The sequence below is a fragment of the Cyclopterus lumpus genome, chromosome 21, assembly GCF_009769545.1.
Source record: "Cyclopterus lumpus isolate fCycLum1 chromosome 21, fCycLum1.pri, whole genome shotgun sequence".
NCBI classification, from domain to species: Eukaryota; Metazoa; Chordata; class Actinopteri; order Perciformes; family Cyclopteridae; genus Cyclopterus; species Cyclopterus lumpus.
The window spans coordinates 15862811-15880675 of NC_046986.1; the positions used below are offsets into that span (position 1 = coordinate 15862811).

The 17865-nt window shown below is 39.5% G+C and overlaps 1 protein-coding gene across 2 annotated transcripts in view; it reads left to right on the plus strand.

Moving 5' to 3' along the window:
• Positions 1-17865, plus strand: part of stxbp5l (syntaxin binding protein 5-like) — a 107602-nt gene that overhangs the window by 31471 nt on the left and 58266 nt on the right. For both annotated transcript variants that reach the window (XM_034561830.1, XM_034561831.1), the window contains exon 3: positions 12384-12465. In XM_034561830.1, the coding sequence (XP_034417721.1) occupies positions 12384-12465 (82 nt within the window). The remainder of the gene's footprint in view (positions 1-12383; positions 12466-17865) is intronic.

A 17865-nucleotide genomic window follows, 5' to 3' on the forward strand; every position in this document is an offset into this window, starting at 1 on the left:
TATACAACCATGCGCATGTAGCACAGTCAGGAGACTTCATTAGCTCCAACGGCAGAGCAAGGTTCTCACACCACAAGAGGTCATACTTCTTTCTGTGAGAGCGTTTTACTGCTCACCCTGTCAGCAGCTTTGAAGCACCCGCAGAGTTCTTAATGAGTGATGAAAACAGAGTCTATGCCACTGTAGATGGATCACGCTCATCCTACAGAGTTGTTGGACAACACACACACACACACATTCTCATAGCCTGGTAATCAGACTGACTTGCCATTTCGACACATTATTCAGTCTGACGTTGTCTTCCTCTTAACCATAATCTGCAGGGGGAGAAGTTGGTTTAGTGCTAACCACTAGGGTTCTTCCTAAAGACGTTTAAATGGAAGATTAGAACTAAGACGAGTCCAACAATCCATTATCTTGAAATGCTTCTCCTGTTCAGGGTCGCTGGAGGCGATCCCACGCTGCCACGTGGAGAACATGCAAGGCCCGCCTAGGCGGGCATATTTGCACAATATTTGCACAAGCTTTCTTTTTCTCTACACCCGTCTTGTGATCTTCCAGAATATATATCTCCCTTTCCAATGCTTTTTTTCAATTAACTTTCGTTCACCGTTTTATTTACCTTGCTCGATACCATTTATCTCTCCTTCCCAATTCCCTCCATTCCATTCTACCTTTCTTCCAATTCCCCATCATTTAACTATGTTTATTATCGCCCTCTTTATCTACCTCTCTCTTACTGCTGTTTCTCTTTCCCCTTACAATGTTGGCAGGCTGGGCTACGGGCCATAATGATGGTTCTATAAAAAGCCTGCGGGCAACTGAATCGATATCTCCTGTTGTCAAATTGCACCTTACCCAGAGACAGCGACTGAAGATCCTGGGTTTCTGTTGGCTGCTGCGCCTGCGCTTTGAGTGTGTGTGTGTGTGTGTGTGTTTCCTAAAGTTGTGTGATTGTGAGTGAGTCTAAAGTGGGAGTGCGTTTACCCTATCAGGCTTGGCCGCAGCAGGACCTTGTATTAACCACGTTCTATGGAAGAGGGAAATAATATAAAAATATGAAAAAGATTATGAGGGGACAGTTTGTTCAGTATTATAATGTTTTATTGCCAGGTGTGCATAGACACTTAAATGTAACTCCAGGGAGAGTCCTAGCTAAAATAACTCAAATATAAACTTTAATCATTTCTGGCTAAAAAAGTGCCACTTTTTACTCTGTTATTTTGGGGACAGATTTACCCCAGCTTATCAGGACACTTCCGTCCTCTCTTTGTTGTGTATGTGCAGTCATTTTCTTTGACCTGTAACAGTCTCTATACGGCAGACACGTTTCCAGCTTCTGGAGGACCAATTTTACTGCCTCAAAGCAGGTTATCTGCAGGTTAATTACTCACTGAGCTGCTTGTTAAGATGCAGCCAAGAGTGTAGAAATGGTGTGCAGTGTGTGTGTGTGTGTGTGTGTGTGTGTGTGTGAATGTGCGTGCACACGTGTGTGTCTGTGTGTCATTGCCTAATACACAATAGTCATTCTTGACGGTGTTTAGCAGTGGGTAATACAATACCACACCACTGGAATCTGATGGATATTCATTATCTTTCATTTTACCACGTATTCAAGCTGTGAATGGTCACCTTCAGATCTGTGGCAATGGACAACAAAAAGTGTCTTTGTTTGTTTCAAGGACACTTGACAGCACAGGTGTCGCCGGTACAGACTGCTTGAACCCTGCTCCTCCTTAATGATAAGAATGATCATTATCTCATCTCTCTCCCACAGCACTAGATCTGGTATCCATGGATTTTACGCCCGCTACTTTTGTTCATTTAAGTGCAGCAGTGAACAGGTTTTTGGTGAAATGGACAATACATTTCATAAGATATAAGAAATTTTTTTTTTTTTTAGAATTATGAATTTACACTACTTTAGCCAGACAATTTGAATAGGAAGCCGTAATAGGAATAATGTAAGCCAGTCATGTGGGGTTTTTAGATGAGGGAGAGATAGATATAATAATAATTTAAGAGGTGGTAGGTAGAGAGCAGATGCACTTCAGCATTTTAATCACAATGATATGAAACACATGCACATTTATTTAAATGATGAGAGCTTGAGCAAGACAGATGCCTTCTCTCTCTGCTCTTATTACATCAGAAAAGAGCAGTGAGAAGAAGCATCTGTGGCGTTATAAGACAGGGGGCTCTTTACTCAGGGATTTTTGGTCTGAAAAATGTATTTATTTCTCAACAAATCACAGGTAAACGGGTTATATGAGCAGTCTTGAATGTTAATTATTCACACAATGATTAAGAAAAAGCTTTTAAAAGTGTCAGCCGTCCTCTCCCTGTTTGACTAAGTCGTAGCTTGCACGTAGGGGAAAGGCTTTTCTAAGTAGCAAGTTCAACTTGACACCATAGCAGTTTAGAAAATAAAGCCATGAATAAAGCATTTGTTTATGCTGTTAAAGGTTATGAGCCCAGTTTAGGATTGACACATACAGTGTGTGGGAGCAATTACTAGCATAGTATATGGTGTTGCTCTCTTCTGCTCTTTAATGAGTTTACCCAGCAAAGCTCATTGTTGCCCTATTCTCTGCAGTACAATGACAGGGCTTCATCTCCATGGTTTGGATTCTGACTTGTTTTGCCTTGGACCTGGACGCATTAGATGTTTGATATTATTCACTAGGGTACAGAAGGTGATTTTTTTTTTTTATTCAAATATTCTATCAATGATTTTAATGAAGCTTGGGATGTCTGTCATCTTTGTCCCCCTAAAAGGAGAACATTAGATTATTTGTTTTTGTGGTTAAATAAATGTACTTCATGGTGCTGTTAGATTGCTGCTAGACCGCCCTGTTAATACAGGTGCAAGGCGTGCCTCCCTTTGTGTTTGGCTAAAAGTGAAATAATAGTTTTGACTAAAATCATGAAGCTCATTGGATGACTTCATGCGGTCTTCTTGAACCTCTGCCTCTGCTACAATTTGTCAAAATATATAAAGTTTTGCAGTTTGCATATACCAAATATGATGTTAAATACAGTGTGAGCTTGTATGTTTGGGTATTGTATTATTCTATCTAGATTAGGTAAACAGATTTTGGTTAGTGAGTCATGTCTACAGCCTCACCTGCAACCATAAGATAAAGACCAAGTTCTATGAGACTGTGGTGGACCGTCAGCCAACTCTGCCACTAAGAAAACATCTGAGTGCAAGTGTACAGAGCTCTATGTGCCAACACAAACAGCCACCAAGCCAGCCAGCCACACAAATGCAAGCACGCACACACAAACATTCCTTGTTATGTATCCACTCTACTGTGAGATGTTTATACTCATCTAAAATGCCCAGCTGTGTCCCCACTGTTCCACCAGCATTATTAAACGAACGAGACAAGAGTAATTGTGGAAGAAGGAAGGATTGTGAGTGTGGATTGGGGAGATAGAGAGGATGAGTGGATAGCAGGTCAGTTAGATTGAGACCGTCTCACATTGGCATCAATTGAAGAGAAAGCCGCCACGGTTTACTTTTGAGGAATTGCATGGCTTTGAGAAAGATTCACTTTAAATGTCACCACTTTTAACAACAACCCTACCAAGAATATTAAAACCACTCCTCGTAGAAAAACCTGCAGTAATTTAAGGACATTGGTTGTTTCTGTCGTCTGGACTTGGGTTTACCGCTAACATCTCTGAGCCATTTCAGGCTTCACATGCATGATATTTGACCTCTGCATTAAAACCCATCATCAGCTTTTAAGAGCACTGGGCTGCTGTAAAGTGCAAATGTGTAAAGCAGCAAATTGGGGTTCAGGGTCTCGCTCAAGGTCTCTTCTACATACAGACAGCGGTGAATGGAAATGCCTTTCACCGCCTTTCATTTCAAAATTCATCAACTTTTTTCTCTGAATCTCACGGCCCACAACTCTGACCAAGTCAAACATACAGGACATTGGCATATTGTATTTCTTGCCCTTGTTAATGATGAGTAAGTGAGAGCGCAATCATTTGATGACTCTGTGACATGCTGGTTACAGCAGGTACCTGGAAAGTAGACAGAAATTCAGAGATTAGACTGTAGTCTCAGAGAAACTGTGACTCAAATAAATAGAGCTAGAAATCAGAGTACAGGAAAGGCTAATCTAGTCAAACAATGAATCCAGGCTCATGTTCAATGACAAACGGTGAAATTGACAACCTGTGATGACATTTTATAGTTCGAGGGGTTTTCCTTTTCCGATTGCACAAGTTTGTGGAGAATGCTCTTGGTGGTGAATGGGATTTTATTTATTTTAACTTGAAAGATGTCTGCAATATACTGCATTGCTTATTGTTCCAGACTTCACTGGAGGAGACTGACCGTTTACCCTTTCCAGAAAACACACCATTATGCGCTACTGACTGGCACATCGTGTTTATAAATTGTAGTGTTTTATTTTTATTGTCTATCTAACCTTAAGACGTGAGAGGCTACCCGATCATTCTAAAATCACTTTATGTACAAACTTGGCAGAACAGCCCACGCTCCGGCCCACCCACCCACACACATACACACACGTGCACATGTAAGGCATAGATACGCACACACTTGAACAGATATTCAGCAAAGACACACACGTATGCTCTTGAACACAAACACTCTCAACATGCTTCACTCCACATGTTATTACACTAATCAAGGTGTTAAAGGTGGAAAACACTTTGCCAGTCATCAATTCACATCACATAGCCTGAGGTGTTTTGATGTAAGAAAAACAGATATATATATATATACCCTGCCCTTACTCCTCACTTACATTAGTATCATATGGTAGGAACATATGGACATAGTTTCAGTTGTGACTTTTTACCATAGACCATCCACATTGCTTTGGATACCGTAAATATCCTGCAGTCTAGTGTCCCTCTTCCATCCACTTTGTTTATAAAATACAACATATACCGTAAGTGTTGGGTAGGGGACAACGCAGGATGGAAATACCAGGTGACTGCAGAGAAGTCGGTGACCGTCTGTGATTCAGTTGCCAGGAGATTGAAAGGAAACTGTCCACTGCAGCATGTTGTAACTTAAAATAACTTAAAAATGTAAAAGAAGCTACAACAAGGTAAAGCTTAGAGAAATCAAAAGAGAGAGGGAAAGACTGAATATAGCAAAACTTGTCATATCACCCACGATTATGCCAAGCGGACTAGTTTTAACACAAGGCCTCTTAAATAGCACTTGTTGGCTACACACATGATGTTGTGCTTAAAGACTGAGCCTTATGATACATGCCACAGCCACAGAAATCGGCATCCTCACCAGTTGATGATCTACGTAAAATAAAATGGAAATAATATCTAGACATACACACACAGGGGAGGGGACGTACGTGAGTCATTTTATTTCACATGGCGTGCTCCAAAAAGGGACATGTGCACAGTGAGACCAACGCCTTTAATTGAGAATGAACAGACTTAATTTATGTACATTCTTCGCACGAGCATTACAAAAAAACAATGTGTCACTTATGTTCAGATCTCGTGACGATTATTAAATTCGGGGATGTGAAGTTCCACGACGAGACGAAGCACAAATCTTCTGAGCAAACGTATCCACCCAAATCCGATTTGGAGGCACAGAAAAAGAGGCCAATTTGATCAGAATCCGGAGAACCCGGAGGTAACCCCGCACTGCAACGGGGAGAACCTGCAAACTCCACACAGAAGTTGTGCCCAGACCGGGATCCAAACCCGGGCCCCTCTTGCTGTGAGGTGCTACCCACTACACCACCGTGCATCTCTAGTTAAATAAATATTTCTTAAATGAAGTACTTTGTCACATTTTTCAAAAGCTTTCAGTTATGTATTTTATTTTATTTTTGTGAATAACACTTTTATTATTTGAGTATGCATTATTTATGATTCATCCAGTAAATTTGAAAAAGACAATACATATTGTTGAGATATTATTTCTTAGTTTGCTTTGACAGTCAGTTGTTGACTTTGTATACAGGCTGATACAACTGCTAGGCCACTTCAATACATATGGCACTAAATCATGCAAGTTAGACATTGTTGTGATGTTATGGATTTTTGCATGAGGAAATTCTCTAACTGGACCTCGCTGGATTTGAATTGAATACTCCTGCACTATATAGTGCCTCAAACATTACCACATAGGGAAAATAAGGTATTGTTCATAGCATGGCATTTGATATAAGTATGTTAGAATTGCAGTCTTGCAACACACCACCTGTCAGTGATGATGGAAAAGAATGATTGGTAAGTGCCCCAAATCTCAATTTCCTGCTCATTGTCGAGTACACTGCACAGGATCTGTTCAATATGGAGCAGGGAAGCAGTAAATGGGGGAGTAATTCCAGAAATTGCCATAGTCAGAAGCCTGCTCACAACTGAAAAACAAGCACAGCTTGTTAGGAGTGTAAATATAATCCAAACCAACTGGGGAAAAAGACCTTTGGGATGCATTTTATTGTGAATAAGGAAGCTCATGTTTACACCCAGCAGTTATTCATGACTTGGAAAGACAAGCGTATCAGAATTAACTCAGCGTGACGTTGGAGTCAAACAAGTTCAAATCCTTCTGAGGATGGAGGAAGAACATTTCAGGAGTCAGTGAAAGGATGTTCACGGATGTTCGCCGAGAACATAGAATGGTTGCAGATGAAAGAAGAGCCCTCGTGTAAGATACATTCAGATGTGTTTTGTGCTTTGTCTTCACGCCTGATGCATACCTACTTTTAGTAGAAGATTGTCCAACGCTCTACATGCAGTGTTTGTTCATCAAACATCATGTTGATGAGAGCCCTCTTAAAGTAGCTGATTGACCTTTCTTCACAAATCCATGTGGGTTTGAATGTTAATGTGAGTAATTAAGGCATGGTTAATTTTAGTCCACCATACAGCGATGCAATTATAAGTTTCTCCTCCCCAACCCCTCCGCTGTTATTGTTGCTTGTTGCCAACCCCAACAAACAAAAACATTTGCCATTGTTGCTAGTGTTGCACTTATGTTATGTGTTGTCTTCCCTGCTGAGATAAAAACCTAGTCTTGATTGGAGCCTATTGTGTTAAACTCTAGATTCATGTTACAAACTAATTTGGTTGTTCATCTACAGCAGGGTAGGAAATTGTAGTTGTTTCAGCCTTTTTAGCAATTCAACTATGCCAGCGTTTTTATCTTAAAACCGCAAAACAGCATGTGCAAACAAACCCTATTAATTATTAATAACTGTTCTTTTGTTTGATTATAGCTGATCATTGTAACTGTAAAAATAAAACGCTCACAAACAATGATATGCAAAGTATTTATGTGTAGAGCATTGCGCCAACGGTTTCGGATAACAAGAGCTATTTGATTGTTAAATGTTAATGTATGCTGTACCTGATTTCCCTGTTCATCAGGCTGTGAAGCAGAAAAAACAAAGCTCACCATACCAAGACATTTGGTTTCTAGGAAGCTTTACCGATGTTTCAACTCTTTTACTTTTAAGATATTTTGAGGAAATAAGGCTCTAGTTTGACTGAATCAGCTGCCAAACAACAACAGAAACAGTCAGTTTATTTTCTCTTTCATTTTGGCATTGTTTCCTGTTAGCAGCAATATGGTTTGAGTCTCCTGTATGAATGTAGGCGACTTCACCTTCACATCAGTTTTGTGCTTTCGACAGCTTCTTTTGTGTTTTAATGCGGTGCGAGTGTGATGTGAATTTAAATGGGATGTGTACAAAGACTCGCCTGTCAGGGGGAGAATTATCCAGACTGACTGAGAGATGATTTAAGTCTGTCGCCAACCATTGCCTTTTGAGTCAGCCCTTGAATCACAGACACACACACATACACACACACACACACACACACACAGCATACAATAGAGTAGGGCTGAGGTTTTTTGCAGACACCATTGATGCCATCGCCGTCACCAACGTCATTAATTACAAAAATATGTTGATTTGCATAGTGTCCATTGGCACGTCATGAGAAAAGCTGCACCATGTCAAAGCATACAAAACACATGGGCGCACGCTGTATGACAACAGAAGTACGGCGGAGTCCAATAGCTTGCCAAGCTATGCAGGGGCGTTAACTCCCAAAGATCCTACGAGCAACCATTGACCATAAAGCTGAAAGTCACAAGTTCACTCCTTAAACTGAAACATCTGCTGCTCTGAAACAGTTGCGATCCTGTTGGAATTCTGTAGAGCTTGAGTCCCCCTTTGGAATATCGATTTTGAAAACCAAAAATGCAACAACCATACATTTGATGATAGTAACAGTTTATATTCAATGTTCAAAGTTTGCTTACTTGTCGGAATGGCTGTTTAAAAAACATGCGCATGAATTCTTTTTTGATGACGTTTGCTTTCAAAGGTTCTATAGCACCCACTGCGACAAGCCTAACTCGCACTGTCAAGACTGACACAATGGTATGCATTCGCAAACCATGTCTGACTTGTTTTTATTCAAGCCTTTCATACTGGAAGTCACCCACTGTGTGGGTATTCAAGGGACAAATACATAGACTGCTTGACTAAGTGGACACGACTGTTGCTTGTGCTCAGTGTCTTGCCAAAGGTCGACAAATTATTTTTCTCTGTGTGGTGCTTAATATGAGGGCAAAAGGCCTCTCCTCCAAGTAAGCTTGAGTATTTGGTGTTTGATTTTTTTTCCCCTACCGATGTAGCTCAGTCAATTTAGCGTGGAGTGAGAAAAAGAGAGAAGAAAATATTCCTGTTTGATGTCTGTTTGAAATGTGAACAATTGTGTTTCACTGTGAAGCAGATTATTTGGGATTTCTTTTCCACAAAATATTTATGCGCTCCCAAACTAACACAAGAAATAGATATCTGCAGAATATTTGTATAGTATTCATTTGCGTGTGAGCGCGAGCGTATGTGTGTGTGTGTGTGTGTGTGTGTGTGTGTGTGTGACCTGGTGCCGAACCTGAAAATGTGCACCGCTCTAACTTTATTACAAATACACAGTATAAAGGTGGCAATCAATAACTTACTGGCAAACTCACTAGAACTGTTTAGACACTGCATTATGGTGTCTGGTGTCACGGTGTACCATCACAGTATGAATGTGTACAATTAAAAGTGTGACACTTACAAATTAGCCCTTGACAAATCTCTTTTTCTAGCATTCATGAAAGACTGTATATCTAAAACCAATGTTTGATAATTAAGTCACATAAATGTATTTAATGCATTCAACACAACAACACAACGAATTATCAATATACGCTATAAAGATAACAATAATTGTTATATTATACATTTACATTGTAGATATAGAATATATAACCATATTTAGTATTAGATCTCCAGATATTTGTCCATGCATTGTATTTACTACGCTTACTGAACATGTACTACAGAGCCAGCCCTGAATGCCCCCAGAACAGTCAAACAACAGTGCAGCCATAAAAACAACTTGTTTTTCTTTCTTTCTTTTTTTTATACAAGAGTTAAGAATTATTTTGAAACAAGACTGAAATTGAACTTTTGCCTCGGGGCATGAGCTTGAGTCTTTCCTCCCCAGTGCACCTGAGCTCTTTAGCCTGGTTCAACAATTCCCCATATCACAGTGCATGGCTGCTCCTGCTGCTGGAGATATGATAAGTCAGTCTAGCAAGACTGTCTGGATGTTTCTGTCTCGTTGGTTTCAGAGTACATTGGGTCACTCAAATGAGATGTGCTCACTCTGCATATCATCAATCTGTTGGCTTTCTGATTGACTTCTCTATCACATCTTCAGTAGGTCAAACGTCACTGAACACAGCTAGTGGTGTTCGTGTGTAATCCAAGCTTCAAATATCTTTCTTATTTAGTAATACCAATTTTCAAATTAGCGAGTAGTGCATATTTTGAACTTACAATATGATCTTTACAGATTTGAAATAAATAAATAAATAATGTGTTTTTGGGTTGTCTGGACGGTCATTCGGGTGAACATGATTTCATCAATATCATCAATGCCTGGAATGACCACCTGGACTCAAGCATTAACTGATTCCATTTTGGTGGACAAAGGCAACCGAGACCTCACAAAACAAATTGTTTGACCATTTTTTATTTAAACCTTTATTTAACCAGGTGAGTCCCATTGAGATTAAAAATCTCTTTTTCGAGGGTGACCTGGCCAAGACAGGCAGCAGCATAAGAAACAGATAGTTACAAACAAAAAAACACAGAACAAGACAAGTTAAAAGAGACTAAAAGTTAAAAGACAGTGACATAACAGAGTTAATTTAAGAAACATTGACATTGTTGGGAACCTGCCTCCATTTCTTTCATTTTATATTTAAAACCAGTAAGTGATATCAGATCTTTGAGTTTTAACTCATTCTGCAACATATTCCATGATGAGGGTGCAGAGTACAAAAGCTTTTTTCCCCGTTTCTGTTCTGGTTTATGGGACAGTGATAACTCCAGAAAGTATTTGCTGATTATGATAATTTCACACACCTTTCTAATAAAATGAAATGATGAAGTGATGACACACATTTTGATCTCAATGAAAAATTGTTCTGCAGTATCAGACAACTGAATTGAAACATTTGATTGTGTCTCATAAATGTTACACAATCCCTTTGCCTTGAGCTGTTTGCAAGGTGTGGGTAGCCATTGATGCCAAGTGAGGTGGACAGAAAACCCCGTAGGGACGAGGGTAGGGCAATGTAACTGCAGCCTAAGTTTTGTATTGGAACATTATTGCATGCCATGTACACACACATAACAAAAACTAGTACATGAAATGCTGAGAACTTGAAATTATAGTTCTGTTGGACCAACAGAACTATAATTTACAAACAGATGCTGATGAATTGCAGACATAACAGGATCATTTAAATCATTGCAGAACTGGTCATATGTAGTTATGTGCCGTTCCTCGAGCAATGTTGGCAACATTTTGAATTCTGTACATTCAATAACTGCTCCTGTCCCAGATCCAACTGGCTCATCCCCCTCCTGTTGATTTCCACCTGATTTAAAGGATGTGCTTTGGGATTTTACTTCCTCTGGTTACCATACCTCTTTTCTTACCAAGCCACATTCAGTAAATACAGTATTCTTTAGCGTGGGTATAATATCAGAATGTATTGTGAAAGGCAAATTGGGAAATTACTTACCAAGGAGGTACCAATACTGCAAGAAAAAAAACACTACAGCACTGCAGGACAAATTCAATAAGTGCAATAACAAAATGGACCACTTTTTAAATTGCCATCTATAGTGTTGAGTGTTAATGTGAGCAGTATGTTTTTTAAATATTTTTTTATTATTTATATTGTTTATTCTGTGTATGGACAGACTGAAGCCCATTTGCTCCATGACTCCAATCACAAATACCAAAAAGGGTTGTTTTTTTCAACAGACACACCTTCTATAGGGCTTCCAGGCTAAACTCTTGTATACATTTTTTAAAATGTTTCTGGAAATGTTTGTTGGATAGCACAACCAAGCTGGAGGGAAAATCTCGCATATCTCTGATGTACTGTTTGTACTGTACTAGTGTGTTATTTGTCAGCCTTGAATACAGTCTTGGTACTTTACCAACTGTACTTACTTACCCCCGAGCAAACCTATTGAATTAGTGTTGTTTATGTTTCTGCTAAGTTTAATGACCCAGTTAAGATTTGTATCATTTTAGTTTAGCCTGGCATTAGAATAGCATCTGGTCCGTTACTACATGATTTGTTTAGCAGTTAACATTAATTGGCTTGTGAATACACTCGGCTCACAGTTTATTTCCTATAGCTAAAACCAACTATTGTGTTCCACTGAGAGTTGTTCCTATTATTAAGTCAGAAATAAGACGCCTCAGTTGGTGTTGCTCCTCACCTGTGTTTGACCAGTGTTTCGCTATAAACTCGACTTCCCCGATGTGGTAGGAGAGGAACTGAAAGGTGTGTGTCTGCAATTAAGTATCCCAATGTAACTTTTTTTTAAATTCAGTCCAACTTTTTGACGTTGCACCACCTGCCTACTTATATACCAGGTCAGTTGCATAATCGTTCAGGTGCATCTTCATGGGACCTCCACAATAACACATGAGATATTGTTTTGATAAGTCGATAAACTTATTACACAGAAAGGACCATTGCAAATTTAAATGCAGGAACTATAGTCGGCGAAAAGATAATGATATGACCTTCACCCATTGTCTGTTTATTGCATTGTAGAAAAGTATTAATGGTCATGTAATGTTAATGTATCCATCACAGTGCATTGTGGATGTTGTTTTTCACACCTACAGTACACCACAATAAATAACACAGAAATACCGGGGTTTTTTTGCCTCCCACTTTTTCTGTATCTGTGTGTGTGTTCGTGTTAATTACACTTCTGTAAACTTCCTTGACTTTGTGATGTCATCAGACTGGGAGGACCCGGGGTGGACTGCTACTGTCAGCATGAGAGCGGAGCAGCGGTCCTTCAGCTACAGTTCCTCATCAATGAGGTAAGCCAAACGTCATTCCAATGCTTTCGTAGAGCTGTGAGTTTTAAAGCTGCTTTTGTCACACTTTGAACTGTCACAGCCACGTGTCGTCCTCAACCTGTCAATCAAAATGTCTTCTCGCTGTCCACCCGAATGTTTTCTTCTGGAAGTATTTTTAATTTAGCAGCTTATTGGAAGACACTATGTCAGCCAATGCAATATAGTATGACTCTTTTTCTTTTTTGTCCTTGTTTTATAGTTTTTTTTAAATAACTGAGTTGAATTGAGATTTTTACAATTATTTCTGGTCTCTGTTAGAATTTTAACATTGTTAATGAGGGAATTTAACACAAAATTGATACACAACATATATCGTTAGTAAATCAAGAAATGTAAGTGATTGGCAGAAATCATATATCAGTAGAAAAGATATCAGTTCACCCTTCAGGTGTGGGGAAATAAAATGTGTCTCTAGAGATCTTAAAAAAAAATGGGGCACATACTGGAGCACCTTTGGTCATGTGGCGATTGCAGAAATGATTAATTAAATTTCACGCTGGTATTATTGTTTCTGACTGAATTGACTTGAATGAATTTCATATCGGTTCACGAGAAGTAGTATAATAGTTTTAGAAATTGAAAGGTTTTCTGAATGGCTTATTTAACAATCTATATTCCATGTGGAAGTGATGATGTTACTATGCACAGCAGCTGGATTCTTGCCATGTCAAGCGAATAGTGGGATCACATATCGCACGTCTTGACAGGCTTCAAGTAATGCGTTTATGTCCAGTGAGCCAGAGAACGAACTGCGATGAGCGACTGGCAGCTACGGGCGGGGCTTAGGTGTGTGGGAACATTTATCATTGACTGAAGAGCAAAGAACAGAACTGAAGGCTTTTGACGTGGAAAAATGCATGTTGCTCTTCTCCCGACTCGCTGCGTCGAGAGTTTGATTGACAGGTGGCTCATCCATCACCTGCCAAGTATTTTTTGAAAGTGCCTGCCCTTTACTGAGCGGCTTCTCAGATGGCTCTATGTAACAAACCATCTGGCAGGTCAGCTTAGTACTGTACGTATCTGTTGAAAGAAAACAACCGGAGCCAGACCACTATATCGAACCACTCTATAATGACATTTATATTAAAGCATCATGACCATGTCATCATGACATGTTTTCCTCTCTGCCTTTAAAACCAAACCAAAGCTGTCTCTCTCTTCGTGTTTCTTGTTCTCGTCTTTCCTTCATGCTGTCGTAAACTACGCACTCTTCCTGCCTCTCAGCTTTTTTTCTTTTTCCATTTCTTTTCAAGCCCACTGGCTCTTTGAGCCCACTTCTCCATCACTCACTGGCCCATTTGTGATGTGTATGAGGTACATGGATGGGGCTTAACAGGGGTGTGCGTGTGCTGGTGTGACAGGTATTGACTTTGTATACATGTATGAGTATGTGTGTGGGTCTAGGTAAATGTTTAAGCACCCACATTTTGCTGAGTATCTTAACAGTGTGTATTCTATTGTGAGCATGCATATTACACAGCTTATTTTGACGTATTACAATTGACGTGACTTTGGCGACACTTGCGCACACACAGAGGAATGAGATGCTGCGAGTGCAGGCAGGTCTGTGTGCGCCGTCTAAAAACAGCACTCGTGCACTCAAAAAAAGATTTTTGGGAAAGCCTCTGAGTGTGTGACCGAGGAATTGTGCTGCTCCGGACAGCTCCGGAGTGAAGTGCTCCTCCGGTAACAGGTGCACCGTGGGCTGCAGGTTAAGTCATCTTTCCCCGCCGTTCTGTTCAGGCTGAAGATTCGATCATTTGCAACTTCCAAATCCCCAAAAAATGGCTTTCAGTAAAGCATTTAGTTTGAACTAAAAAGTAAAAAGAGAGTTGTTGCCTAAATATAATGTAATGTAATTGATAATGCAGGTTAGATGTATTCGGAGACAGAATATGCTCCATCAGTTTGTGGGGTCAAGTGTGTGTTATGGTGGGGTTGTGTGTTAGATTTATTCTTGTGGTATTTACACATTTATTTATGCACTTTCATGTCTATTTTTGGACTTAGGGGGTTCTACATACAGTGTGTGTGTGTGTGTTTGTAGTGTTTGTGTACATACACATTCCCCACTGATTTCTCTTATATTAAAGAACAGCAAATCACAGTGACTTCTATAGCTCTTCTCATTGTTCCACAGTGACTATAAGCAGGGCTGCCTGTCAACGCCCTCTCTTGGATTCAGTGTGTGGGTGGTCGGCAGCCTCGCTAATACTTTACTTGCAGATTCAGACCGGCCTCTTGACATTCGCTGAGGTGTAATGACATATCCCTGTTAGATGTGTGAGCTCACTAAAGAGGCCACTTATTGCAGGTGCCTGTGAATGATGAGCTTGTGAATTGTGAGGATATGTATATTCTCTGAAGTCACACAGTTCAAAAGTTCTAGTTGTCAATCGTTTTATTATTCAGTCATAATATCATACCATGTCTCTCTCATGCCATTTTATAGGAAGATTTCTATTGTCTGTCACTGTGCTGTGTGGAGGGTATGAATAGGCAAATTAGTGTGTTTGTTTACTTATTCCGAAATTCATTATTTTGCTTGATGAACAATGCAGCTAAAGACTCTCGAGGGGGCTGCTGAGGGGTTGGTGTCAGAGGAGGTCAGATAGTAGAGGGGGTGGGAGACTGCTTCAGGACGGAAAAGGTGAGTAGGATTGTTGTGCAGAGGGCTGGATTGAAGGAGGGGGTTGTTTCTAAATGGGACAGCGTGATATTTAATGTTAACTGGTTGACTATATATAAATCTCTAAATTATCGGATAATCGATTCTAGTTACAAAAAACTTGGTTGGTAGAGTGTGTTTTATGAGAGAGATATTTTGGCTTTAACCCTGAGACATACATAGACCCATATTGTTTTCTTTTTCTTTTGGCGGTTGGATGGCGAGCGTTTCTGTTCTGTAAACTGCTCAAAAAAAAGACCCTTATTGTCAATGTTCCTAAAAGCAGTACATCCATTGAATGCCCTCTAGTTCTAGTTTGTGGTTGTAAAGTTTCATTAGGATGCGATTATCCAAAAGGTAACAACTTGTCATGTTATAAAGTAACATGAAGTTTTAAAAAAATGTTCTCTCTACAACTCTGGGAGAGAGTAAAAATTGCTATGAATTATGGCGAGGAAAAGAACAGAAATGTCCATATTTACGGGGGGCCCTTTCGGTGGGTACCCATGAGTCTCCCCTTCACATACATGCAACTTATAAACGTCATATTTCCGCCCATTCTAAAATGGTGTATTTAAATGTTTCTCCATACTAGGGTCCCTAAACCTTTTTGGAATTGCATAAATTGGGTATGACTTCAATCAGCCCAAATGCATTCATGTGGGATGCTGTTAGTCCCCATAGTAGCGAGCTAGTAGTAGGTGGTACCTATGGATGCCTGAGGTCGTCTTTCATATGTTACCAATATCTTCTCTCCTAGCTTCAAAACTGAGCATGCTACAGCCTCAAACAAAGGGATCAAACAAATATATTTTCCTAGCACTTCGCCATTGCTGCATTAATGAGGTACATTGCAACAGAGACCAGAGTTGTGGATATACTGTATATTTAATGAACAGTCAAACTATCTATTCCTCTGAACTGGTATGTTGATTTAATGGTTTACGGTACAGGGGAAACTTTGCTTTGAGAAGATTGTTAATAAAGCCCCCAACATTCTCTAAACAGAGACTGTGCAAATGTTCTCACTCTTGTAAAAAATAAAACTGTTTTAAGATCCATTTTTTACAAGTTGTTCACCCTCATGTTCAGTGGTAACGATCTGCTCGTTAGAGAGGACCAACAGGAATAGCCGGAGGACAGACGTAACCGATTCCAACACATCCAGGCAGCCAGGCGCACACCTCATTAACCTTTGACTTGACCTGAGATTGGAGAACTAAATTAGCTCACAGCAGCTGGTGAACCAACAAAAAGTGTAGTTATCTCCACGTTAAAACTTGAATAAAAAATGTCCAGATACATTTTTTAAGTGCTATTGATTTAAAACAGTATGATTTGTATTGAAAGCGGTCGGGCAGACACTCAAACCTGCTCGCACTACTATTTGCCTTTTTTTCAGTTATGGAAGACTTTGATCATCAAGTTTAATGTCACACCTCAGGCGTCCTCTTATAAGAAGGAACAGATCAAACACGGGTTGATGAATTGATTAATTAACCAATAAAAGATCATCTGACACACACATGAGTGCTATAGACAGTGATTCCCATTGACCCATTCTACACAGCAGTACACTAATATGATAATATGTTCACTTTGTAGGATTTATGAACACCCCTTTCTTAGAAATGTGAAATACATCTCTTTATAGGTATTTATTGTAGAGAAATATGAAAGAAACCATCAATTCACGAGACTACTAATCCTCCGTTTTTATACAGACACATAAACGCACCTAAAGTAATCTTCTAGATGTTTTTGATGTGCAAAATCTTGGCTAAACTGATTGTCCTTTTACCCACGCTGTATTCTGTAAATGCACTTGGACGTGCCGGCTGTGTTGCCATCGAGACATCAAGATAATTATACCATAATGGGGTTGTGGACCCGGCTATCACCTTGTCGACCTTTCCCGTTCTCTTTTCTCCGGGTCTGGTATGAATTTTCATTAGCGGCTGCTCCACCTCGTCTAACTCCTTCAGGTGACAGAAATGAACTCTATCCGCATAGGAAAGAATGTTCAAAATTATCCCTCGACTGTGAAATTAGATTAAATTGTAATTGTTCAAATTACCTGAGGATTCAGTTTTAGGATTGTTTAGGAAAAGCCTGTTTTAAACGAATCAGGGTGCAAATATAAAAGAGTTTTATTAAAATCTAACATGAAAAATTAAAAGAAAAGAAAAAACATCGAAGCCTGTATCAGGCATTCTCATTTCGTAATTTCCTTTAAGTGCCTGCTAATTATCATTGCATCACCCATCAGTCGTATTTGACATGGCTAAAGAGAATCATATTTTTTTATATTGGTGTCGAGAGGTTTGTCAAACAATGGGAGGCAATCGGTCCAAATGCTCAAATAATTGTTCTTCATTTAATCTTTCGTTCCTGTTGAATTAATTTCGGAAGATTATTTATGTTTGTTTCATAAACTGTTTGTCTCATTGCTCACTTTGCAAATAGGCTTTAGTGAAGCATCATTTGAGTGAGATGTGAGTCACAGGTGGTACTGAAAAGTGAAGGTCATTCATTTATATTTAGGACTTGGATGGCAGTAAAAAGAGGAGTTATTCACAGATTAAGAGTTTTTACAAGACAATACTTAATCCTTTCATTGTCACAATGTAATACATATGATTTTTTTCTCAAGAATAAGCACATTCATGGCTAGTTTGTGTATTTTCCATGTG